This window comes from Lampetra fluviatilis, chromosome 37 (assembly GCF_964198595.1).
Source record: "Lampetra fluviatilis chromosome 37, kcLamFluv1.1, whole genome shotgun sequence".
Lineage (NCBI taxonomy): Eukaryota > Metazoa > Chordata > Hyperoartia > Petromyzontiformes > Petromyzontidae > Lampetra > Lampetra fluviatilis.
The window spans coordinates 2,232,296-2,259,002 of NC_136311.1; the positions used below are offsets into that span (position 1 = coordinate 2,232,296).

Here is a 26,707-nt window from a genome sequence, read left to right on the forward strand (position 1 = left end):
TCAAAACCTCCTCTGTTATCGCAAAACTGTCAATGCCTCGGATAAAAATGAGGAGCTGAGCAGTGTATTTTACGTCCGTACTTTCATCCAGTGCTAGTGAATATAATTCAAAGGAATCAAACTTTTTGTTTAATTGACTGGCTATATTTTTTTTATCAATCAGTTCCACACGGCGAGTCACAGTCTTGCGTGATAAGCTGACTTTTTCTAATTTGCTTTTGATCTCCGGACACAAGATGTCTGCTGTCTGTACCATGCATTCTTTTACAAACTTGCCTTCGGAGATAGTGGTAATGAATGGTAATGTTGGTGAGAAGAAGGTTTTAAAGAAAATTTAAATCGAAGTGAAGAAGGAAATTATTGAAAAGTTTGTATAATTAATGATTTTTTAAACTTTAATTATGTGTTCTGTGCTTAAAACTCTTTAAAAAGAACTGTGGGGTCTAGAACGGACTCGTGAAATTTGGAGATAACTCGGAGTTAAGTTTTGTTTGTTTTGTTGAATTACACAAAGCGTAACAGTTATGTATATAACTTTTGTTATATAAAATTCTTAGTAAGATATTAATTTTGTGAGTGTAGTCATACCCCTCCCCCTCATTCAAGCCGTAATTTAGAGAGCGAAAGCGCCGAGTACGTAAATCGCTAACATAAGAACCCGTTAATCTCTTCTCGCATCATTCATACGGTGATGCGGTGAAGTAAACGTTCATACGATATTGCGGTGAATGCTTCCAAAAACAATACTGTACCCAAATATTACTGTTAACTTACTTTCAATAGAAACATGAATTGCTCGTACGAATATTCTCTCTCAGAATCGACCGACTGATGTAGCAGACGAAACAATCATCTTGTTGAACGATTCTAAACCTTGACGCGGCAATGTTAGTTTTCTCTGTTATTCAAGGTGATCTCAGTGTTATTCAATGTTGTTACATTTAGTTTACTATTACACTGAATTCTATGGCGTAATTAACTATTTTTGTGCTTAATAATCTTTAAAAAACAATATTTACATACAGTTCATAGGAGTCTGGAACGGATTAATTGTATTTACATACAATCCAGTGGGGAAATTAGGTTCGAGTCACGACCAAATCGGGTTGGACAAGTTCGGCGGGCCGAATTAAAAAGCCCAACGGGCCGTTTACGGCCCGTGGGCCGTAGTTTGCCCATGTCTGCTCTAGGCCAATCAGACCTGTTCTCCACCTGAGGACGGCTGCTTGCGTTGTGGCCGAAACGCCGTGAGAATTTATTTTATTATGTTTTATTTTTATTATTTTATTATTTCCATTCTACGTGACTTTACCGAAAGAACCAAGAAGATGAGTGCAAAAGTAGTGTCAGTGATTCGGAGACAAGGTTTGTAGGAGGCACCTTCTTTTTTTATCAACTTTCACGGTCTCATCCACACACTCTCCACAGTCTCTTAGCCTAGCCTGTACACAACACGAGCCGTCTAACACTGACGGCGCCGACTGAGATAGCCAACAACTATCCTGCAACGCAATGTCTAGCGGAGACGTCAGTGGCGACGAGACGAGTCCACTCACAGAACCGGCAGCCTCGAGCTCCCGCTCTGAGCTACTTTTATCTTCTTCTTGCTTCTGTCGGTAAAGTCACGTAGAAGGGAAGTAATACAATAATAAAAATAAAACATAATAAAATATCTTACCAGCGCGGCCTGGCTCCGCCCTGACCGCGTCTCCCTTCTCGAACCCACGAGCAGGTTCCAGGGGCCTCCAGATGGAGTCCTCCGTGACCCTTGCCCCAAATCCTCCGCTCTGCCCACACACGCCGTGCTCACGCTCACCGGCGTGTGTGCTGTCTGTCCACCACTGCTGCCGCTGCTGTCCACCAGACGGCGCTATTGCACTACACATACATCATATTATCAAAACATGTTTGTTGTGCATGATTTACCACAAGCATGACGTGTGGTTAATGCAGATCTGATGAGGCCTTGCATTAGGTGGTGTTTATTTTCGGTAAAGTCACGTAGGTAAAAAATAAATAAATAATATAAATAAAATCCTTATTTATTATATTACTATATTATTTTACTTATATTATTATGTCTATTATTATTTTACCTTTTTTACCTACGTGACTTTACAGAAAAAACCTAAGAGTATGACTCATTGCAGTCACGAAAGCTTCAAATCTAGAATAGGTGTTTATACTGGTAGGAACGAAGTGGACCAGACCACCAATAGATTATATCGTCCGTCCGTCCGTCCGTGTATCAACATCGACCCCTACTGCAAACACTTGGCAGGACCCTACAAAAACCTTTTGACTCAGTGGGGCTTACCTGGCTTAACAAGTGTAATAATACATTATGTTTATATTCTTTGGTTATTCGTTCCTACCAGCCCACCCCGCAGGGTCCTGTTTTGGTGTTTGAACATGTTAACACCTCCTCTTGTATTATTTCCGGAAAGGGGAAAGCCTCTTCTTCTATGAACATTATGTGGCCTTAAAGGAAACATTCTAGTCGATGTTGCAGGGCAATGATGGCTCTTCTGTTAAAGCCTTGCATGCACTGTGCTACACATGTTTAGAGTGCTGCATTGGAACCCAGTGGGATTCTAGATGGGGTCGGCCCATTGAGCCCTCTTATTTGGACCCCCAACGGGGAGTCTGTGATTGTAGCCTGACGTGGAGGTCTATGATGAGACCTGAATTACAAGTGGGGAATCTATTATAAGTAGAATCGACAAGGGGTTGGAACGCCAGCTTACACGAGATTGCCACCAGTGGCTAATTAATTTTATTCTATAAGGGCTAGAAAGCTGAAATTTGCCACAAATATAATTTAGGTTTCAGGGTATGAATACAAAAATATAATTCTTATAAGCTTTTTTATCATCCAAAAACGGGTGGATGGGGGAGTTTTTATTTTAGACCTTGGCAGTTACCCTTTTTTGCCAGAAGCCAGCGCTATGCCAATACATATGTACGCTGAACTTCTTTCGTACCGTACGTAGCCAACTGTGCTAATCGGAGGTGCGGTAGAACAAGAGGGATTGAGAAGGAAGGGTTGGGATAGGCCTGGGGAGGGGGGGGGGTATTGACTAACGAGGCATCATTGTATAATAATAATAATGATTCGTTTGTATTATTGTTATTGTTGTTCAACAATCTCTGATGCAGCCGCCGATCATAAATCCGTCCACGGCACCAGCGGAGCGAGCCGAGTCACCTTCCTCGTCTGCATTGTCGGCTCGTCATACGTCTTTACACGGTGGCCCAAAATTCAGGTCACCATAGGGTTATTATGTATTGTATTTATTTTTATAAGTCGCGTAGGGTTCATTAATTTATTTGTTTTAACAAATGTTCAAACGGACATCCATCAACGTTAGTGCACGATACGTGCCTTCTCTTTTGAAATCCATCTCGGAGGGTTTTTTGTTTGTTTTTAAGATTCCAGCCGCCGCCTTTAGCAAAGACAAAACAGCGAATTGAACTCGTTCATCTGTCGTCAATGTTCTTTCCATTTTAAAATGTCATCTGAAAGGTAAGAAGGAAAATGTATGATAAAAATAGCCGAAATATATTAACAATCAAAATGATTTAATGCCAGTGTTAAAATAAATTAAATAACCCTATGTGTCATGACTTTTGGCCAACCCTGTGTTCTCCACTGCTGGATGAAGGCTTCTACAAGCCGCCGCCTGTCACAGTGGTGCGATGGCTACAATCGGCCCGGCATCGTCACCGCACGGAACGGCTCCGTCGCCCCGCGCGCCGCCTCTCTCTCTCTCTCTGCGGTGCACGCATCCCCTTGGGCGCGTTCCCGTCCTTCGACTGACGCTCCATACCTAGTCTCGACCACCGACCATGTAATCAGAAGAGCGTGCCCCACGGCCACAGCAGCGCATCTGAAAGCGCCACGCGATGCGGTGACCACCGTCTTTGTTCGATGGGCAGCCAAAAGTTGCTGCTGTGAGGATGACCGGAATTGGCGTGATGGTTGATGCTCCTTGACCACCATCACCCCTTGACCACCACCCCTTGACCATCACCCCTTGACCATCAACCCTTGACCATCACCCCTTGACCACCATCACCCCTTGACCACCCCTTGACCATCAACCCTTGACCATCACCCCTTGACCACCATCACCCCTTGACCATCACCCCTTGACCATCAACCCTTGACCATCACCCCTTGACCACCATCACCCCTTGACCACCCCTTGACCATCAACCCTTGACCATCAACCCTTGACCATCACCCCTTGACCACCATCACCCCTTGACCATCACCCCTTGACCATCAACCCTTGACCATCACCCCTTGACCACCATCACCCCTTGACCATCACCCCTTGACCATCAACCCTTGACCATCACCCCTTGACCACCATCACCCCTTGACCATCACCCCTTGACCATCAACCCTTGACCATCACCCCTTGACCACCATCACCCCTTGACCACCCCTTGACCATCAACCCTTGACCATCAACCCTTGACCATCACCCCTTGACCACCATCACCCCTTGACCATCACCCCTTGACCATCAACCCTTGACCATCACCCCTTGACCACCATCACCCCTTGACCATCACCCCTTGACCATCAACCCTTGACCATCACCCCTTGACCACCATCACCCCTTGACCATCACCCCTTGACCATCAACCCTTGACCATCACCCCTTGACCACCATCACCCCTTGACCACCCCTTGACCATCAACCCTTGACCATCAACCCTTGACCATCACCCCTTGACCACCATCACCCCTTGACCATCACCCCTTGACCATCAACCCTTGACCATCACCCCTTGACCACCATCACCCCTTGACCATCACCCCTTGACCATCAACCCTTGACCATCACCCCTTGACCACCATCACCCCTTGACCATCACCCCTTGACCATCAACCCTTGACCATCACCCCTTGACCACCATCACCCCTTGACCATCAACCCTTGACCATCACCCCTTGACCACCATCACCCCTTGACCATCACCCCTTGACCATCAACCCTTGACCATCACCCCTTGACCACCATCACCCCTTGACCATCACCCCTTGACCATCAACCCTTGACCATCACCCCTTGACCACCATCACCCCTTGACCATCACCCCTTGACCACCATCACCCCTTGACCCCCATCGCCCCTTGACCGCCATCACCCCTTGACCACCATCACCCCTTCGAGCGACGTGGCCTGCCCGAGCCCAGCGTGCCCTCTCTGTAACCGTGCGTGTGCTCTCCGCTCCACGCGTCTCTCTCCGCGTGTCGCTCCCCGCGATGCGCCTTCTCCACGCTTGATCGTGCCTGCGTATCTCCTTCACGACCTTCGCCGTTTAGCGGGGGAGGAGGGGTGCTGGTCGTGGGAGCGCTCAGTGACGCAGAAGCGGTGTCAAATCCACTGCTGGATGAAGACATCCACTTCCATGCCGTGTTGGTCACGCGGTGGTGGTGGTGGGGGGCTGTTGAACCACGACTCCGCACGCTGCTTGTTCGGTGCCCATTGGCGACGGGGAGGGGAAGGAGGTAGGGAGGAGGGAGGGAGGGGCCTTGGTTGCGGTTTTAAGAATCGCCACTGATGTTGCCCGTGACAGAGAATCTAACTCAGGTGGCGAGGTTCGTGGCGCAAGGTGCGAACCACCGCGCCACTGGGGTTTGAGTAGCACCCGGGGAGATTCGTGGGCTTCCGATGCCTGGCCTCCACTCAGTGACAACCAATGCAGACAAAGCCCCCCCGTGTAGCCTTAACAGACTGTTGGGACAAGTGCTGTTAGCGAGCAGCACCTTTAGAGGGACGGCACAGCACACGAAGGGGTGGGTGGCCAGCACCACGCCCGGCCGCCTTTATCTCCCTAGTGGTGATTTTTAATGACAACCACAACCACTGCAGGCTGAGCAGCATCATCCGCTTTGTTTGAAGGACCCCACCACCGTACAGGCACCGTGCTCCCAGGTATCTTCAATGCGCAAGGTCTTTCAAATTCCGCGAACAATCTCGGCAAAGGACGCGTCATTCGTATTTCCCAATCTTCTGACGTCCTTGGGTGCAGCCGCAGCTGCAGTGAAGCGGCTTTCATTGCAAATGAACCGAGACCTGCGTAGCTGTGCGCGAGCCGGGGCAAGGCTTTCGCTGATGACGACAGTCCGCGTGGGAAACGATTTCGAATTTTTTTTTTTTGCGGGGGTGGGGGGGGCAGCGATGTAGCCACATGGCTCGCCAAGGTGAACTGTGGGGGGCGGGGAGGGGGGTACCCCGCTGGTTGTGACGCTAGGGGGGTTTGGCTGCAGGCTTGGTCTCTATCTCTATGGGTCTCTATGATTCTCAATGGATCTCTGTGGGTCTCTGTGATACTCGATGTGTCTCTATGGGTCTCTGATTATCCCACGCTTTTGCCATCGTGTGTTTGTGTTTTGTTTATATTTTTAGCGACGAGCATTTGTGCTCCGCTGCAGTCGTAGGTCTGGCGGGGATGTTCACGCGTTTCGCTTTGTCTTTCCCCCGCACCTCCGATCGGCAAACGGTCGGCTCACGTGCGGTGCGAAAGAAGTTCAACGTGCGTGCAACACACACACACAGGCACGCCGCTCTTGAGCCCGCAAATCGGCTCAAGAGCGGGGCCCTGCCTCGGCGTCTCCTCCCTCACACGGCGGCTCCTTCGCTCATTGGGACGCGCCGCACGCAAGCCGAAGCTGGCCACGCGACAATTAACGAACGAATTCGTTCATTCATTAATTGGGTGGACTTGGGGGACGGTGCCGTCGTGTAGCCATCGCGCAGTCAATGAGAACAGAGACACCTCTTCCGAAGCATGGGTAATAGATACATATTAATACTGGTAGTAACCTCCTGGTTACACCGGCCCACAGGGGATTATTCTGTCCGTCCGTCGTGCATCAAAAATTGGGAGGGGTGGGCCTGGGTGGAAAGGGGAGGTTGGGGAGGGGCTGGGTGGGGAGGGAGGGGCTGGGTGGGGAGGGTGGGGAGGGGCTGGGTGGGGAGGGTGGGGAGGGGAGGGTGGAGAGGGGCTGGGTGGGGAGGGTGGGGAGGGGCTGGGTGGGGGGTGGGAGGGGTGGGGCTGGGTGGGGAGGGAGGGGCTGGGTGGGGAGGGGAGGGTGGGGAGGGGCTGGATGGGAGGGGCTGGGTGGGGGGTGGGAGGGGTGGGGCTGGGTGGGGAGGGGCTGGTCACCCCGTGGTGCCCTTATAAAACTCAACGTTTAACCTACTCACGCCGGCTTGTGCCCGCCCTCACAGTCGGGCATATTTGCGGGATACACCACGCCGCCGTTGACCCTGGCCATTGACCGAGCAACCCAACGTTACTACCAGCTCCCTCCGCAAGAATGTGTTTATTATTGAACTTTAATTAGTGTTTGCTAATAAACACCTCCACTCGAGACACAAACATCATCGCAGCTCCTCCTGGCTGTGAACAAGAGCTTCATATCGGATTCCTCCAATGCGAATACAGACTCTGACTCTGGCATCCCTCCTCCCGGAAGACGCCGGCGGTGGTGTGGCCATCAACCGCTTCATGGGATCATCGTCAACAGCAACTCCTTGCGCACGTCGCGTTCACGAGTGGGGAATTAAAGACAGACGCAGGATTGCGATTGTGGCCACGCAACCCACACTATGGACCAGTAAAGTTAACTCGTAGAGACCCATATAGATACACAGAGACCCATAGAGATGCATTGAGACTCACAGAGATGCACAGAGAGCCACAGAGATTCAGAGACACATATAGATATACAGAGATTTATAGAGACTCACAGAGATACACAGACACCCACAGAGATTCATAGAGACTCACATAGATACACAGAGAGCCACAGAGATTCATAGAAACTCACAGATATACACAGAGACCCACAGAGATTCATAGAGACTCAGAGATACACAGAGAGCCACAGAGATTCATAGAGACTCACAGAGATACACAGACACCCACAGAGATTCATAGAGACTCACATAGATACACAGAGAGCCACAGAGATTCATAGAGACTCAGAGATACACAGAGACCCACAGAGATACACATAGACACATAGATACACAGAGACCCACAGAGATTCAGAGACCCATATAGATACACAGACACCCACAGAGATTCATAGAGACTCACAGAGATACAGACACCCACAGAGATTAATAGAGACGCATATAGATACACATAGATTCAGAGAGACCCATATAGATACAGAGATTCACACAGACCCCTATAGATACACAGAGACCCACGGAGATTCAGAGACTCAAATAGATACACAGAGAGCCACAAAGATTCAGAGACACATATAGATACACAGAGACCCACAGAGATTCATAGAGACTCACAGAGATACACAGAGACCCACAGAGATTCATAGAGGCTCACAGAGATACACAGAGACCCACAGAGATTCATAGAGGCTCAAAGATACACAGAGACCCACAGAGATTCATAGAGACCCATAGAGATACACAGAGACCCACAGAGATTCATAGAGACTCACAGATATACACAGAGATTCATAGAGACTCAGAGATACACAGAGAGCCACAGAGATTCATATAGACTCACAGAGATACACAGAGAGCCGCAGAGATTCATAGAGACTCACAGAGATATACAGAGACCCACAGAGATCCATAGAGACTCACATAGATTCATAGAGACACATATAGATACAAAGAGAGCCACATATATTCATAGAGACCCATATAGATACACAGAGACCCACAGAGATTCATAGAGACACATATAGATATACAGAGACCCAAAGAGATTCATAGAGATGCATAAAAACACACAGACACGCGTAGATACACATAATAGATACATTAAAGACAAGCCACAGCAGTGCGATTGTGGCCACGCGACCCACGCTGTGGACCCGCGCAGTGAACCCCACTGCGGCCTGCGCTGCTGCAACGGAGGAGGGACAGCGACACGACACGAACTCTCTCCCTCTGATGGGGCCCTCTCATCGTGGCCAGCAGCAGCAGCAGACCTCCACATTGGAATCAAGCTCCTGAACATATTTCTGCTGCTGCTGTTGTTGTTGTTGCTGCCATCATCCGCACCTCCGATTATCACGGTTGGGTACGTACGGTGCGAAGGAAGTTCAAAATGTCAATAACAATTTGGCAGAAACAACATTTTGTTTAAAATATGAACGAGCAACTTTAACCAAGTTGTAACGATGACAGCATTTTCAAGAAGAAAAAAACCGAACGATACGATTATCGCGCAATATCTCGTATCGTAGTGCCGCGTCTACTTCTCGCGGCAACCCCACAACGCGAAGCTTCACCCCACAAATGCCGCGTCTGCCCGGGCAGCTGCATGTGCGTGGGGGCAGCGCCCCCCAGCGGCGTGGGGGGGGGGCAGCGCCCCCAGTGGCGTGGGGGGGGGCAGCGCCCCCAGCGGCGTGGGGGGGGGGGCAGCGCCCCCAGTGGCGTGGGGGGCAGCGCCCCCAGTGGCGTGGGAAGCGCCCCCAGCGGCGTGGGGGGGGGGGGCAGTGCCCCCCAGTGGCGGGGGGGGGCATCAGTGGGGGGGGGGGGGGCTCTTGCATCGCAGACAATAGGCCTTGGCAAGGGAAGGAAAAACAACGAGCCTACCTTCACCCTACCTTTTACCTTGCCACAATACAATCACTCTACCCTTACCTTTACCCTTTAGCAATGTAAGGTAAAAGGTAAAAACAACGAGCCTACCTTCACCCTACCTTTTACCTTACCACAATACAATCACTCTACCTTTACCTTTTACACTTTAGCAATGTAAGGTAAAAGGTAAAAACAACGAGCCTACCTTCACCCTACCTTTTACCTTACCACAATACAATCACTCTACCCTTACCTTTACCCTTTAGCAATGTAAGGTAAAAGGTAAAAACAACGAGCCTACCTTCACCCTACCTTTTACCTTACCACAATACAATCACTCTACCCTTACCTTTTACCCTTTAGCAAGGTAAGGTAAAAAGCAACGAGCCTACCTTTACCCTACCCTTTACCCTTACCCCATACAAATTGCCCGATTACAGGGTAATTACTGGGGTACTACTACACATGAAACAGGTTTATCACAGGTATATGCTAGGTAGAGCGCTTTATTCATATAGAATATTCTCGATGGCTCCAATTTTAAATGGAGGCCACGGACTGCGCCACGGAGCTCTTAGCGAGCGGTAAACAGGGTATTTATCGGGTAATACTTCACGCTACCTTTACCCTACCCTTTACCTTGCCCCTTGGCATGTCGACACCTTTACCTTTACCCTTTTACCCGGTAAAAAGGGTAAATTACCTTACCTTGCCGAGGCCTAGCAGACAACTCGCCTCCTTCACACATTCGTCTATCCACGTCATGATACAAGTTGTTTTTTAAATACACGTTTAATTTTGAATTAAAGCTTTCGTGACTGCAGGGATTCATATTATTGGTTCTTTCGGTAAAGTCGAATTTTCTTGCTGTGGATTTCACACCTGATGATGATTGCTTGTGTTGCAGTCGAAACGTCGTGAGAATTGTTTTATATTTATATTATTATATTATTTCCCTTCGACGTGACTTTACCGAAAGAACCAAAAATACAAGTTTTATTGTAAACTAAAAACTAAACAATTTTTATTTTCACGGGTAAGGCCCACGACGTAGCTCTTATTCTGAAGCGACCTGGCCACAAACGAAAGCTCAACGAAGCGGCTCTTCACGTGGAAATGTACAGCAGCCAAACACTCAAAACGCGTGGTGTTCATTCTAAATGTGGAGGGGAAAATCGGAGGACGCGGAGAAAAATCCACGCGACCACGGGGAGAGAGACACCGCAAACTCCAAATATGCACGCGTCAGGGTCGGCGTCGAACCGGGTACGGCGCGTGAATGACAACACTGTGTGTGGCCTGAATCGGGGAAACGTTTCAGGGAATGGCCCTTCTTCACAGTACGAGGGCCATTGCCGAAAACGTCGCCGATATGTTTTTACCTCTAAAGGCCACAAAGCACCACTGTCATCACAGTAGCAGTAACGTCACCGGACTAATCGCCTACAAAACAAAAGTGCAGGGAAACGTGGGGAGGGGGCGCTGCTGTGCTGTCAGCTCACGCCGACTCGGGACACCGGGGAAGCATCTCTGTTAGAAGTACAACGGAGGAACGTTCGGAGAAAACGCCCAGTGGGAGATTAACACTGGGAGTGGTTGGTACGTACGTACGTTGAACTTCTTTCGCACCGTACGTAGCCATCCGTGCTAATCGGAGGTGCTAAGGGGAGGACAACAACAAGATCCAGTGTGCGGGCGGTTGAAGAGGTAAGGACGATCCGACTGGGCTGGGAGGCAAACCCTAACAGCACCGCCTCGAGGCAGGGCAGGGCCACGTGCTCCATGACCAGGTCACCCAGAAATGCGCCCAGCGTCAAAAGCTCAGGTGGGGGTCGAGCCTGGATAGTGCTACCATCTTGGCGACCACAAGGCACAACAGGCGTCATAGGATGTGGAGAAACATGGTGGGCATTGCACTTGACCTCGACACGTCGGCTCTACTGAGTCGCCAGCCCACACTGACAATGCATGTGGTGGATGCCCCACTCCCACCCCAGAACCCGTATGGCGTGGAGAGGCCCACATCCAGCACTGAATGACGAAAGGGCTGCACGTATAATGCGATATAGGCAATACCCAGATGTACGTCGTCCCTTTGTTCACACCGCTACCCGATTTGCGTCGCCTCAACCCCACGCCGACAGCATCATAGTCCGCCCTTTCTCGTCATCCGTCGCCTCGCAGCCTTCACCCTCCATCACCACCACCCCCACCACCCACTGCCTCTGCCCTGTAAATAGCTTCGATTTACGTCGTTTCGATATTCGTCGTTGAACCTTTGAGGAACGCATCCCCGGTCGTAAACCGGGGGCATTTGTGTACATCCATTAATGTTAGGTGATATTGGCATCAGACTTGAGTGGTATTCACACCGAAGAGGGAGGACTGACCAATGCATCGCTCACACTGGCCAGGTGACGGTTTTGGACAAATACCGGCACAGATCGAGTCGTGACGCGATTGGGGACTCTCGGGGGTGGAGTCGTGGCGCAGCGGTTAGCGCACTGCAAAACAAGCCCAGCGACCTTCACTAGAGTCCCTACCACGGCTAACATCAGTGGCCAGCGATAACTGAACCGATCCCAACCTTGCTCCCACCAACGATTATCGTAATTCTAATTAGCGCTCTCAAGTTTTTGTGGGATACAGAAGGATTAGTTCGCTAGCGTGAAACCACGACGTTTCCGCGCTCGCCCATTAAGTGGGCTCGCGGCATCAGCTGGTGCTCGAGCACAAAGACGAGAGCACACACAATGTGAGCCACAAGCCCCCACGGGCCCCCCACGGGCCCCCCACGGGCCTCCACGAGCGCGGACTCTGAGAAAGCCACATTCCGCCAGCGCCACCAATAAGCACGGTTGGCTATGAACGGTGCGAAAGACGTTCAACAGGCATGCACTCACGCAGGACCACACCCGGGTGACATTTCTACACATCTCCTTTTTAATGCGAAAAAGAGACGAACCAAATCCCACAATAATAAAGCAGACAGAGGCTAAGTGCGGAGGAATTAAGCTTTGCACACACGGGTTTGGGCGTACGAGTCGGGAGGGCAGGGGGGAGGCAGGAGGTGGGCGCGCCGAGTCGTGTGTAATCCAACGAGATCTCGCCCGAACACACAAGCCACGTAAGCGGGATGTACACGTACGTATATATAGTATTTATATAACCACGCAAGCTCTGTGCCGCTAATTTATAAGCGCACAGCAGCAGCAGCCATGGGCCGTACAAGTCTCCAGTCTAAATAAAGATTCTGATTTTGAGTGCCAGCGATCCGTGAAATAAAATAAAGTACGCGAAGCCAGTAAACTGGAACGGTCATTTAACAGAGGCAGGGAGATGTGGGGAGAAAAATTAAGAGAGCGAGCACGCGAGAGCAGAGAGCAGACAAAGACCAGAGGATGGAGGCACGGAGACCCGAGTAAAAAGTTGGAAAACGAAACGGAAGAACGATCTACACAGGGGACGATACGGGACAGGTGAGCGGGGTAAGGGGTGAGCGAGCGGTGCAGGGTAAGGGGCAGAGGGCTGTGGGTGGGCATCAGCCTCTCACAACTGCGTTTGTCAACAGCAGCTAACGACATCTCTCCATCGTGCACACAAGAGAATGATTTCACGCTGGGTACAAAAAGGGTCGACTTTCCAAGACAACGTGTCCAGAGACGGCCACAGAAACGTCTCAAGAGACGCGAGTAAATTCAAATTTGGGAGTCAAGATTCCCAGTGCGCGACCCCCAACCCCCAAGGGTCTTGCAACGGAGGGGTCATAACCCCAGTGAGATGTTAACACTAAAACCCACGCCCTCAACCCACTGCATCACTGCTATTGCCACGTGCAATGGAAAGCAGTAGATAATGCACGGCTGATGATGATGTATTTTTTTGTACAAGTTAGATATGGCCGCTTGATGGATGTTAGCGTTTGGTTCGTGCCACTTTCACTGCACAGTGCATCAGTGGGGGCCGTCAACTTGAGCAAGAGAGCATTGTGGGTAAATGGCACAGGACCATGTCGACATTTGAGTAAATTTTTAACTTTTCCACCACCGCCGCCACCACCACCACCACCACAACGATCATCACAACAATCAAAACCACTATCACCACAACCACTATCACCAACACCACGATCACCACCATGAGCCAACCACTCAAAATGCCCGCAAAAACCCTAACTTTCTCAGCCCCACAACCAATTAAGGGGATTTTTAGTTTTTTTTAAATGTCATAAATTTCAAGCTTCATTTGTTAATGTGTTCCAATCCACATTGGTTCTGCGTGCAGTCGCAAAGTCCCGTGGCAGCGGGCGCGCGCGTGGCACGGTGACGGGCAACGCGAGGCCACTTGCACCAGCAGCAGTAGGGGAGAGCAGGGGGAGGAGGAAAGGGGATGGAGCGAGAGGGGGAGAGGCGAGCATCAAACCGCGCAGCCTCGCCGAAAAGACGGCGTGGTGGAGATGCAGGCTGAGCTCGGCCGCTGGGGCAGCAGGAAACGGTGAGTTCTGTGAGGTTTGAATTATGGCCGGTGGGTTAGGGTTAAGCCGTGTGCGAGGCGAGGGAGCAATGGGAGGGTTGGGAAAGGGGGGGTGTGGAATAGGAAGAAGATGAGAAGAGCGGGGGAGGTGGAGAGGAGATTGAGAAGGGGAGGAGGATGGAGAGTGGAGCAGGAGGGTCAGTGGGTTAGGGGAGTGATGGGGTGGTGGTGCGGGGGCAGTAGAGCTTGTGTTCGTGAGCTGCTAGTCGGACGGTCGCTTCTCGCTGTATTTCTTGGTGAATTCTTCAGCGTTCTTGAGGAACTTTTTTCTGTCCTTGGTGTATTCCTCCGCCACGTCGGCGCGCAGGGGGTGCTCTGGCTCCGGGTCGTTCACGAGCGCGACAAGGGCGTTAATCACTGCGCCATACGACACGAGCACCCACGGTTAAAACGCTCAAGCACGACAGTAACAACGCAGTACAACAGTAACATTCTTATTCTGCATTTGTGTTTAAAATACGTTCATTATACCACCCCGTTCGTCCAGTGAGACACGGCGATTGGCACACACGAGAAGGCAGGAGAGGGAACGGCAAGGCAGGAGAGGGAACGGCAAGGCAGGATGAGCTGGGGGGTGAGGCATGGCGCTCACCTTGGTCAGTCTTGGTGGCCGGTTTCCAGTTTTCGGCATTGATGATGGGCAGGCAGACCTGCCCCTTCTCGTCGATGTTGGGGTGGTATATCTTGGTCTTGAAAGTGATCTTGGGCGGCTTGAAGGGGTACTCTGCCGGGAAGTTGATCTCAATCCTGAACGCGCCCTTGTCGTACGGCGCGTTGTCCTGGTCAAAAGTAAAAAACAAAGAAATCGGAAGCATGTTTCTGTGAATCAACGCAAATTACAGAGCAGAGGAGCTCTTGCTGAAGCAATATGACTCTACACTGCAGACATAACTACACAATCCACTGCTTGCACAAGGGCTTCCCAGCAGATAATAATCCTGCTTTTCCAAGATGCATAGCTAAACACACATCAATAATGAGGGTGTGTCACTCGGAGATGATGTTTTATTTGCATGTACTGTATGCTGAACTTCTTTCGCACCGTACATAGCCAAGAGTGCTATTTGGAGGTGCAAAATTTTAAGTAGAATTTCTTGGCATCGATATGACAAACCGGATAACATCTCCGCGGTCGCCCTCGACTGGAACCCAACTGTCCCAGCAGCCCACACTTGACGCCTGCTGTATAGTTAGAGTTTGCGCATCTCTCTCTCCCCTCCACATTTAGAATCAACGTCACGCATTTAGAGTATTCGGAATATTTGTTATTAAAAGCGTGATGATCGGCGTTTTTCTCAATGTGCTGGGAGCTTCTTCAGCAACTGAATTTGTTCCCGAAAGTTCCGAGCATGCGGAGCGAAACATGGGACATCGTGCCCCAACGACTCGTGGTAGCAGATGTGCAGTGCGGCAGGGAAACCTTCAATGGGGTGGCTCCCCCATACGAGTTGTCAGGATGATTCAATGTTGACTGAGCTCTCCAGATTCCTGAAACCGCCCTGCTACATGTGGGCGTATGGCGGTGGTGGTGGCACCGCCGCAAGCATCGATGGGTTACTCATTTATCTGCAGATGGAGAATGGCCGACAGTGGCTAAGCACAGGGAGGTAATGGTGAGACAATGTACCGGCACAATGAGGCCATGCCACAGCAGAATGTTGGAATCCTCCGCCAAGATGTTCCGGAAGTTCTTCATCCCGGAAGTACGGATGTCCGTCAACTCCTGCAAAGACAAACACACCAGGTTTGACACCGTTTAGCCCCGAAATTTCAGTTCATCCACATCGTGAATTCATCACAATCAGAATATTTATTCATCCCGGAGAAATCCAATGAGCTATGAAGCTCTTTTCCACAAATGTCCAGTAGGGGTGGGTCAGAAAGTGACACCAAACAATACAAAAAAACGACCGGAGTGCAGAAGATAGGAAACGTAAGCAAATCACTAAAAATAAATAAATTTAAACTATTTTCATTTTTGATTTGAAGCTTTCGTGACTGCAGGAATTACTCTTTGGTTATTTCGGTAAAGTCACGAATAAAGAAAATAAATTAAATAGAGTAAGACGTTTTGATTGCAACACAAACAACCGTCATCAGGTAGAACTAAATTTGAGAGATAGACAAAACACAGACACGGAGACACACAGACAGACACACAAGCAGAGAGAGACAACAACGGAGACACAGAGAGACACAACGAAGACAGAGAGAGAGACACACAACATAGACACAGAGACCCAATGCCTCTTTGTCGAGGCCTTAAATAGAGAGAGATAGGGGGTGGTGCAGAGAGAGGTGGGTCTGCTGGAGCAGCTGTTGGAGCAGAAAAATTAGCATGTTAATGAAAGACCCAACAAGACTGGTACATTTTAGAAAGAGTTGTGTGCAAATCCACCCCGAAGCGACCGAGGGAGAGAAAGAGCGAATGAGAGCCTGGTAAATTTTAGAGAGAGAAATAGGCAGTTTGAGAAAGCAAAATGTAGCAATTTTTTTGGAAATGTAATGCAATGCAACAAAGTCGGCTAACACACAATTAACGCACAGCCTGGTTGATTACGATCTCCAAAGATTGCTACATTTTAAGTTAAGTGCGAAATTTGACAGAGACACACAGAGAGAGAGAAAACATAATTACACCCTCCCCGTAGAGGTGGATCAAACGTGATTTGTAAAACCCACCGAGCAAAATAGTTATTTTTCAGAAGTGGCCTGAATACAAATGATAGCTCAACGAAGTGGCTTATTACGTGGAAAGGTATAGAGTAGTAGCAGCCAAATGACTCTAAAACGCATGCCATGCAACACGCGGTCACACGAGGCCTACCGCTCTGAAATAGCCCATAAACGATATTTACAATTCAATGTAAACATCTTGGGCTGCCCGACAGTAGCACCACGGCTAGCCGGACATCGGCAGCCAGAGATCAGCTCGCCAGATTGCATATTTAGCTGGACCAATCCAGGCTAAACGATAACATTATTATTATGTGTAGCCCTCAGCGGCAACCTAGAGCACGTGACTTTGCAGTGCACACATACGCCCAGTGGGTGGCGCGCCGCGCGTCATTTCTCATAGGCCTGTCCCACTAATTGGCTGAAAACATCTCAATATATGGAGGACTGCAAAACCTGGGAAATTGTTTTGGCGCTGGCTCCTCACCGCGACCTTCCCGCTTGGCCGTGATTCTTCGGCGATTGTGAAAAGCAATTTGCATCAACGACGCTACGATTAGCACGGCTGGCTACGCACGGTGCGAAATAAGTTCACTCATACTGCACATAAAACTAAACTCAATACTGTATATTCATTTTTTCGAAACGGGCAGTCACTCGTACGAAGCTCTCTGAGTAAATGTGGGTCTCGGTGTGATCCCGATGGTCCTTGTGTGCATCTATGGGTTTGTTGTGCCAGTCGATGGGTCTTTGTGTAACTGTGTCTCTGCACCAGTACCTGACCATATTATACCACATTTGCAGTTATTAGGGCCGCTAATTACCTCGTTTGTTTGTTGTACAACATTCTTTATGGACCCCCCCCCGTGTAAAATAGCCGGGCAACTGGTTAAACGGCACCATCTGTGTAACAAAGTAGAATCAACTGTGAGCCTATGGGTCTTTATGCGATTCTGTTGGTTTTTGTACAAACCTAGGCTCTTTGTACGAGTCTATACAACAGGTGAATTTATAAAGCGTCTCAATGTCGACCAGATCGCATAGTGCTTGAGATAAACAGTGGGCACTTTTATTTATAGACAGAGGTGGTCCCCCGTTAGTCACAAGCAGAAGTATAAAAGACATTCAGCCTGGACTTGGAAGAGACCATGTCCATGCCACATGAGGTATACAGTTGATCTCACACTTCGCTCCACATGCTGCAATCTTCTTCTGAAAGTGAATTCAGTTCGTGGAGGAGCAAAATATCGGACATCGTGCCAAACAACAACACCATGTCTGTGGGATGGCGAGAGGTGGTGGATCTCCAAATTCAAAACACAAGTTCTCACCAATAACAACAGGTCAGAGTCTCCGACACAGCCATCATGAGCAGAATCACTCGAGCTACCTTCGTGATGTTCAAGTTTCTTTAAATTTGAACAAAAAGATTTCACTTGTATCGCGTCGTACGGTATTCGCTCACTCTTAAAGAGACAACGATTCAGAGGTGCAAGGAACCACAGGCAAGTAGGAAGGCAGAAGCCAAAATTTCCCTCCAAGCTCTGCGATCCTCTATATATAGTATCAGCTTTTTCATGAGTGTTTACATGTGGGAAGAAATGAGAAAAAAATCAGGAACTCCGGAGAAAACTCACGCATGTGAGGGGGAAACACTATCCCGACAGACAGGACAGGAGGAATCCACATTGTTGATGTTACCGCCTTCCCCCTGGCGAGCCAGGGTGTGGATCTTGCTCAACATCTATGTGCAGTGATCCACCAACCCTCCCTGCTGCCTTCACGGCGCTGGGTCACAGGCGCTGTGCTCCGTGCGTACAGCCCTTTTATCAATCCACTGCTGGATGAGGGGCTCCACACACTACGCCAGTCATTGGTGAAGCCGCCGGGTGGGGGGGGCGGCCATAGAAGTACAGTACGACAGATTATCCGCAATGCCATCCGACGCCCACAACACGATTCGCGTAAAAATGCGCAAGGAAATGCCATTTCTAAAAATATCTTTCAAGTGAAAATGCACAACGTTGCACATTTTTTCGTGTTGTTTTGTTTTTACTGTGGCTGGTTTCATAGGAGCGTGCAACGGTTTTGGCTTTCATGGGGCCCACAGGTGCGCGTGCGGGGGGGGGCATCGCCACTCGTATCTCTCGTGACAACAGTTTTGCTTGCGTCGCCCAAGGCCACAGAATCGCAGTCGCATTGCCAGGTTTTAATGTTTTCTCTTTAACCACAGTAACACTCAACTGCTGGAGTCTCAGGTGTGATAAAGTCTAAGTGATTTCCTGCTCAAGTGAGCATCGAAGTGGTGCTAATCTCCCATTGACAGCACTGATCCAGCGGCAGAAATTCTAGTCAAATGGCAGGATCGGGTCTCTCTACAGAATTACCAGAATCAGAAAATTGTATGACATCCCCACAATATGGTACTCATTGTTTGTAAATTAGGTATAACTGATCATTTCTCTATTCTTTGGAACCGTGAACCACTGCAACAAGGGGCGAACACGCTACCGCTAGGCCGTGCCAATCGCCAGCAGACGGGCTATAGACATATGGCATTATTAGTAACTATGTAAAGAAATAATTGCCAGTATGGTTTTAGCACATCCGGTGGAACCATCAGTGAAGCAACGGCTACATTCTCCACAGATTGGGGAGGAAGAGGAGGATTCACACTCCGTTTACCCTTAGACTTCGGCCTATTCCGCATTATCGCATTCCGCGTCGCGATCACAGTCCATCACACGCTGCTCGCGAGCGAACGTTAAGGATGGCATGGCGTGCGAGCAGCTGGCGGTGTGTGCTCGGCACCACCGTCATCGAATATTCCTGGCCATCGGTGGCGTAGCAGTTGGCATGGGCCCTGCTGCAAGGAATAACATGCCCCCCCCCGTCCAAGTTCCCACCAATACCCCCCCCATCCTCACCCCACCCCCCCCCGACCTCTTCATAGCCCCAGCACCTGGGGCCCCTTTTGGCCCGTGGGCCCTGGTGCCAATGCACCACCTGCACACTCAAAAGACAAAACTGAAAATAGAACTACAGTGCACGCGCGCACACACCAATAAACAAATAGAGACGCCCAGAGGGCGTACACAATGAAGAGGTCCCCCAGCTGCTGACACGAAACTACTGAGCAACTGCCTGGAAGCAAAGCCACACTGTAGTTTGCACTCTACGTGGTTACAGAGGGCACAAGAGTGAGTGACACTCGCGCACCCCGCAGGCGTCACGCCAAGGCGATGCGTCTGTCACACAGACGCGCAATACGACACAGGCAGTCACGCGGAAAAGGCTTCTTTTTTTCTCATGTAAAAGCAGCAAGCTCCCACGCGCGCCCACAGACCACCCCTCCCCCCATATAGTGTGAACAAACTGTTGGGGCAAGTGCTGTTAGCGAATACCTAAGAAGGTCTGAAAAAGGTACACAAGGGAGAGGGTGGCCAAGACCACGCCCCGGCCGACTTTGTCTCCCGAGTGGCAATGTTTACACACTGCACCAGGTACTTGTTTGAGTTTGAGTCGAGCAAGGAGAGGACCGGAACCGGTTCAGAAAATCGTTTACTGGTGGTGCCCGTGAGCGGGAATCGAACTCAGGTCAACGGGTTTGTAGTTCAGCGTGAGCACACGCACACAGATCACCCTTAAGAGAAGGTTGAGGCTAGTGCTGTTTGCGAGGATCTATGAAGGCGTATGTGGCGCATGAGGGGGCCATGTGACCGGCACCACGCTCGACCACCTTCGTCTACCCGGTGTTGATTTATACACACTGCACAAGATACTCCATTTAAGGCCGAGTAAACCTAGGGGACAGGTCCACGACCAGTTCGGATATCATTCTCTACGGATGACTTCGTATTGTAGGAGGCTAACAACCACAAAGCCACTGCTTCTCGCCAACACAAAACTCCTTAGTTTCAATTCTGTCAGACATCACATGGCAGCTGACCATGAGGTTAGACAAATGCCTTCCCTGGTCAGGGTGATCGCTTCCCGTAACCCTTCATTACTCTCTGTCGAGTCATCCTCCTTCACGCCGTCAATCCACCTCTTGCGTGGACAGCCTCTATACTTCCTGCACCTTCCGTGTGCCAGTGACAAGGCCACACGGACGGCGGTTATTAGTTGGCCTCCATTCTTCTCACCGGTCCACACCAAAGGAGTCTATTTTCATTATCACCAGTCTCCTGGCTGTCCCAGCTTTTCCCTTAAGCTCTCGGTTATCATAGTCTCGATACTCCCATGATCCTTCTCAGCCAGTTAATTTCAGATACCCTATAAGAGTGTAGTGACATAGAATGAATCACTCGGGAGCGTGGCGCTGGTTACTGGCTGAGAGGGGGATTTGTGGGTGTAGCAGCCCGGTCTGCTAGCAGGGCACGTGATAGGCCGGATAAAGGGATGTAGGGCAAAGGTGACGGAGGGGACACGCGAGGTGAAGCTCAGAACCTTCTGATAGGTTCCAGAAAGGGGTGTGGCCGAGGGCGGAGCCAGGCCACGCTGGGGGGATAAAAGGGAGGACCCGACACTGGGTCGGGACTGTCGTCTGGAATGGAACCCGTCGTGCTACGTCTTCGTCCTCACCTCCTCGGCGGCGGCGTTGTTGGTCAGGCAGTGTGACGGCCAGGCAGTGTGCTGGTTGTCCTGGCCAAGTATATAGTTATCCCCTGTGCCTGTGATGGCTGGAATAAATGAGAGTGCCTCCTACTACTAGTGTCTCCGAAGTGATAACCTACAATAGCACTGAGTGTTTTAAATATAAAAAAGTGTAATATATGCAAACTGCATCTCAAAACACTGCAGAATCCACAAGCACGGAGGTGCATATCTATTAGATGTGTTCAGCCAATTAATCAGCATTTATACGCGTGGGAGGAAACCGGAGCACCCAGAGAAAATAAATGTGTGCGAGGGGAACACTATCCCATACAGATGGAACAGGTGGAATATGTGTATGTTGAACTTTTTTTGCACCTTACACGTAGCCAACAGTGCTCATCAGAAGTGCAGGGGAAGGACAACAAACTAAACACCAAAAGTTGTTCTGAAGAAATTAAGTTTAAAATGCAAAGAATTTAAAAATACATAGCTCTAGTGGCTGTACTGCCTTCCCTGTGCGAGCCAGGTTAGAGCACATCGATACCCAGAGGAAGGGAGTTTAGCAACATTTGTGTGATCCACCAATCCTCGACACCAAAGTGCAGGAATACGTGTGCGAAAAGCACCGCAAGTACTCTTCTGTTATCCTCTCTTCTACGTATCGAGCATGCAGATCAGGAGATCAGAAATGGGATCAACAATGCCTAGTAGGATTTTGGCTGGCCTTAGATTGCCTTTGCTTTTAACATTGTTACATTTTCCGAATGCTGCCGAGACTCATGTAATTAATTTCCTAAAGCAATGAATTAGATTACATATATCAATACCCGCCATTTGCCACTAAGTGGCAGTGACGTCACCACAGCGCCTGTGCCAGGCCAGGTGCACTTTGAGGCCACGTGACGTGTCGAAGGCTCTCCGACAGGTCACGGGACGGATCCAATTGCTGTGGGTTGACTAACCGAGATGACTGGCAGATACAACAGCTGTACCCCCTACTGTGCTATACACACAATGTACAAAAGTGAAAGGGAATGCAGAACAATCCATTGTTGTAACTGTACCCCTATCCTGCCGTGTCTATTACTCCCCATATTCACCAGCCCGCACTGACCAGCTTGGTAAAAAAGTCAAATAACCCCGACTGCCTGCACGGCGTGAGGAAGGTCCTCATCCAGCAGTGGAATGACAAACAAGCTGTACGTGATCACATGTGTATGTTCATGTCGCTGTACTGGCATGTAATGATGATCGTGGGTGGGTGAATGTCACCACGTTCCAAAAAACCACACTTAATCAGCAACACAAGTACATGCGTGGGCAGTCCAAAGAACTCTGATGCAAACGTGTAGGCCGAGTAGGGAATGAGAGTGGGGGGGGGGCGGTTGTGTGGGGAGGGGGGTAGGGGGAGGGCTTGGACTCCCCAAAGAGTTCACTCCTCCCCGGACACATACAAACGCCAGCACACACTCCTTACACATTCACGATAAACACCAAGTGTCGGCAAGGCAGGTTCCACATTTTACGCAGATTTGCCAAATAATTAATTACCCTCCCCTATTGTTTTGTGCATGTCAACAGAGAAGTACAGTCATCTATAATCTGTCGTCGGTCAATCTCGCAAAAGACACCAACATCGTGACGCCTTCCCCCTCTCTGTTACTCGAACCTAAAGAGCCACTTCTAGAAAGATCGACCGAATTCTTTGGTTCATAGGACGCTTCGGAAGACTCCTTCCAACCTCGTACCCGTTGACCATTAAGTCACACACGTGGTCGCACGCACACAATAAGACCTACAGAATTAGAAGACGCACCACCAACTTTTGCTCTTACAAGCAAGGAGGCGGGGAGAATGCGTATTGTATCCAATACCTTCCCCAATTCTTGTGTACATATTAGTAGAGATCTAATCTATAATCTACGCTACAGTAATGTTAATTAAAATCTAACATTCTGAGACATATAAACTGTTTACCACCTCTTTCATTCCATGGCTGGATGAAAATATCATTATTCAGTAACACTGCCTTAAAATGAAATGTATATCATAGATATCATTTTGGGAAATGGCTGTTCTTCATAGCACACACATAGCGGCCATATTGACTCAGTAGGAGACGACACTATATGCCATGGGGCCCTGAGATAATTCAATGTTCCCAATGTTACTGATGAACTGTCTCAAACTGGCAAATGAGCATTCGCCGTTGACATGGGGTCACTTGCAAGTGAGACTATACTACTGGTCTCTATAGTTATCACAGAGTAACAAAAAAATTCAACTTGGTATTGTTTGGCCATACTTCACCACAATGGTTAGTGTCTTTGCTTAAGCCTTGGACTTGTGTAGTCTATTACCGACCCAGTGGTAGCTCAGAGGTTAAACACCTCGTGGTGAAGTAGACATACTACGGAGGAAAAAAATATTCATATCGCACTTAAAATGCCTGTATTTGTCATCGCAAAGACAATGTACTCTCTTTCCATAGTTCGCCACAATCTCGCAAGTCATTAACATCATTAAACATTTCATCTGCTCCTCCGACCTTAAGGGCCACTTTTAGCTAGCTCGAGAAACAAAGAATGTAGATCGACAGCATTCTTCATATTATAGGATGCTCCAGAACTCATCCGAAAAAATGTGCCCGTTGTGTATAAAATTACAAAGACAACGATCCCCCCCCTCCACCCCGTCATTCCAGACTATTGGGGCAAGTTTTGTTTGCGAGCAGGTATCAAAGCTGGAACGGTACACGAGGGGGGTTAGTGGCCAGCACCACGCCCGGTCGCCTTTGTTGCCCGAAGTGACGATGTTTACACACCGCACCAAGTACTCATTTGAGGCCGAGTCGACCTAGGGGAGACCCAGGAATCGTTAATCGAACTCGGGTGACCGGGTTCGAAAAGCACTGCGCGGTAAACCGTTCCGTCACTACGCACTCCCCACAAAATTACTACACAGCCAGTCGTATCTACACACACCACCTACCGGATTATGAAAAGCACCGCCAACTTTTGTTTAGCGTGGAACATTCTACAGAACGAATGTTGACTCACCGCGAAGTAATTCTCATGTCCACGAGTTGCCACAACAGAGGAGGTTCGATAGTAACGTGTTAAACTTTCAGGACACCCACCATAGGTCAAATCGGCGAGTTAAAAAGCACAGGGCACTGCAATGCCTTGGTCTCATTGTCGCACGCAGTCTTTCATAATGTCTCCCAAAATCCATCTCTCTCGCACTGTTGTATTATGAATGTCGTCCCTTTCTAAAATTGTCTCCCTGCGTCTCCATCATCATCAGACCGCTGAAAGGACTCCGTTCAGCATTCCGATGGCGTAAACCGGTCTTCTCAAACTTTTTTGGCGCAAGGATCACTCAGCCGATGCACAAATCTCCGCGGACCATCCGCACCCCAACCCTGGTGACAAAACGCATTCACATATCGCTAAACGCCAGTGATACAAAAGTATTAATATTTCAGGACCATAATTTGTTTACGCAGCTAAAGGGTTTACTTTGCGGGGGGGAAGATTTTAGATCTTAGGGTCAGCGTAGTTTAATAAGGATAGATTTGAAGCTTTCGTGACTGCAAGGATTCATATTCTTAGGTTTTTTCGGTAAATTCACGTAGGTAAAAACATTAAAATTAATAAAAGTAAAATAAAATAAAAAATAAAAATCACGACGTTTCGGAGGCAACACGGTTCCACCTGAAGACGGAAGCTTGTGTTGCCTCCGAAACGTCGTGATTTTTATTTTTTATTTTATTTTACTTTTATTAATTTTAATGTTTTTACCTACGTGAATTTACCGAAAGAACCTAAGAATATTAATAAGGATAGTTTACCCAACTTCTTTTTTTAAATAAAATGTATTGAGTAAAATATTAATGTCCGAAACAAATGGTATTAAGTTGTAATTATTTCCGGATCAACCTGCATTTGCATCACAGCCCCGAGGACCACATGGAGGACCCGTCGCGGACCAGTGGTCGTTTGGGGACCAGAATCCCTGGCGTGAAATATCAGGCACACGATCCGATTGAATCGCTCCCATCTCCGAGGCGCTCGTTCCCTCTAATGGCCCCCACTCCGTCGTTAATCTCCACCACAGGCCATCATGCTCAAGTCCACTTATCTGTCGGGCACCACGGTGGCAAATGTTAACTCCCTCGCCTAGTATACAGGAGGTCGTGGTTCGATCCCGACCCTGACGCCTACTATTTGGATATTGCATATTCTCCTCGTGGTCGCGTGAATTTTTCTCTGGGTCCTCCGGTTTCCCCACCACATTTAGTAACACGCATTTAGAGTATTTGGCTCCTATAAATGTCCACATGAGATAAGCTACTTCGTTGAACCATCATTAGTGGCCAGGTCGCTATTTTTTAAACTACATAGATCAGTGGGCCTTACCCGGTAAAATGAATACTGTAGTAGTATTAATCGCAAGTCAACAGCGTCTTGCGTCCGTGTTTCACAAAGTCCGACTCCACACTCTCACGATCGCAATCCGGCATGATTTCCTTCTTTCTCGTCTGGGCCGCGCGCTTCACCTGCCCCCCTCCCACTTTCACAACCCGCGCCGATAAGGAGCTTAATCGAATTAAACGCTAAACACACACGCAGCCACGCATTTATACACACACACGACTAGCAGTGGAAGGGAAGAGAAATGCCGGCGAGAGGAGACAACGCCCAATGTACAATTCACAATCAGAATCGGCCTCTTCCTGTAAACGGGGCCTAACACCGGCGCGCAGCCTCGGCCTCGCCCGTCTGCCCCTACCGACGGAAGCGCGACCGATCCCGCAGGAACCGTCCCGGCGAAGGGGGTTTCCACCCCAACCCTCCCCGCGGGGCCTCCGCACGACCGCGCGGTCGGGACTCGGTCGGGACCGCCCGATCCGAGGGAGTGGCCCCGCCGCCGGCCCTAAGCAGGGGGGCGTCTGAGAGAGGCGCCGAGTGTGAGGAGCGGGAGAGACGCCGCGCAAATCACCTTCTGCAACCGCCTCGTCGCCGCCATTACGCTGTCCGGTGGGGTTCCCAGAGTGCACCGCGAGTCAGCCCGGAAAAGCACCGGGAGGAGGGTGCGGGGGACTATGAGCGAAGGGCGGGGCTCAGGCGACGGTGGGCGGGGCTACGTGAAAAATAGGCGGGGCTACGCGAAGAGTGACGGTTTATACTCTTAGTTCTTTCGGTAAAGTCACGTAGGTAAAAAAACGAAATTAAATTAATAAAAATAAAATATTTAATTTGTATTAATTTAATTTCAATTTTTTTACCTACGCGACTTTACCG

The 26,707-nt window shown here is 49.4% G+C and overlaps 1 protein-coding gene across 1 annotated transcript; it reads right to left on the bottom strand.

Moving 5' to 3' along the window:
• Positions 1-12,513: 12,513 nt before the first annotated feature.
• UBE2L3 (ubiquitin conjugating enzyme E2 L3) lies at positions 12,514-26,501 on the bottom strand. The gene is made up of 4 exons (XM_078873533.1): positions 26,406-26,501; positions 15,754-15,849; positions 14,719-14,905; positions 12,514-14,483 (listed from the first exon to the last, which is right to left on the bottom strand). Exons 1-4 carry the CDS (start codon positions 26,430-26,432, stop codon positions 14,329-14,331), a joined length of 465 nt encoding a protein of 154 aa, XP_078729659.1. The 5' UTR covers positions 26,433-26,501; the 3' UTR covers positions 12,514-14,328.
• Positions 26,502-26,707: the final 206 nt, after the last annotated feature.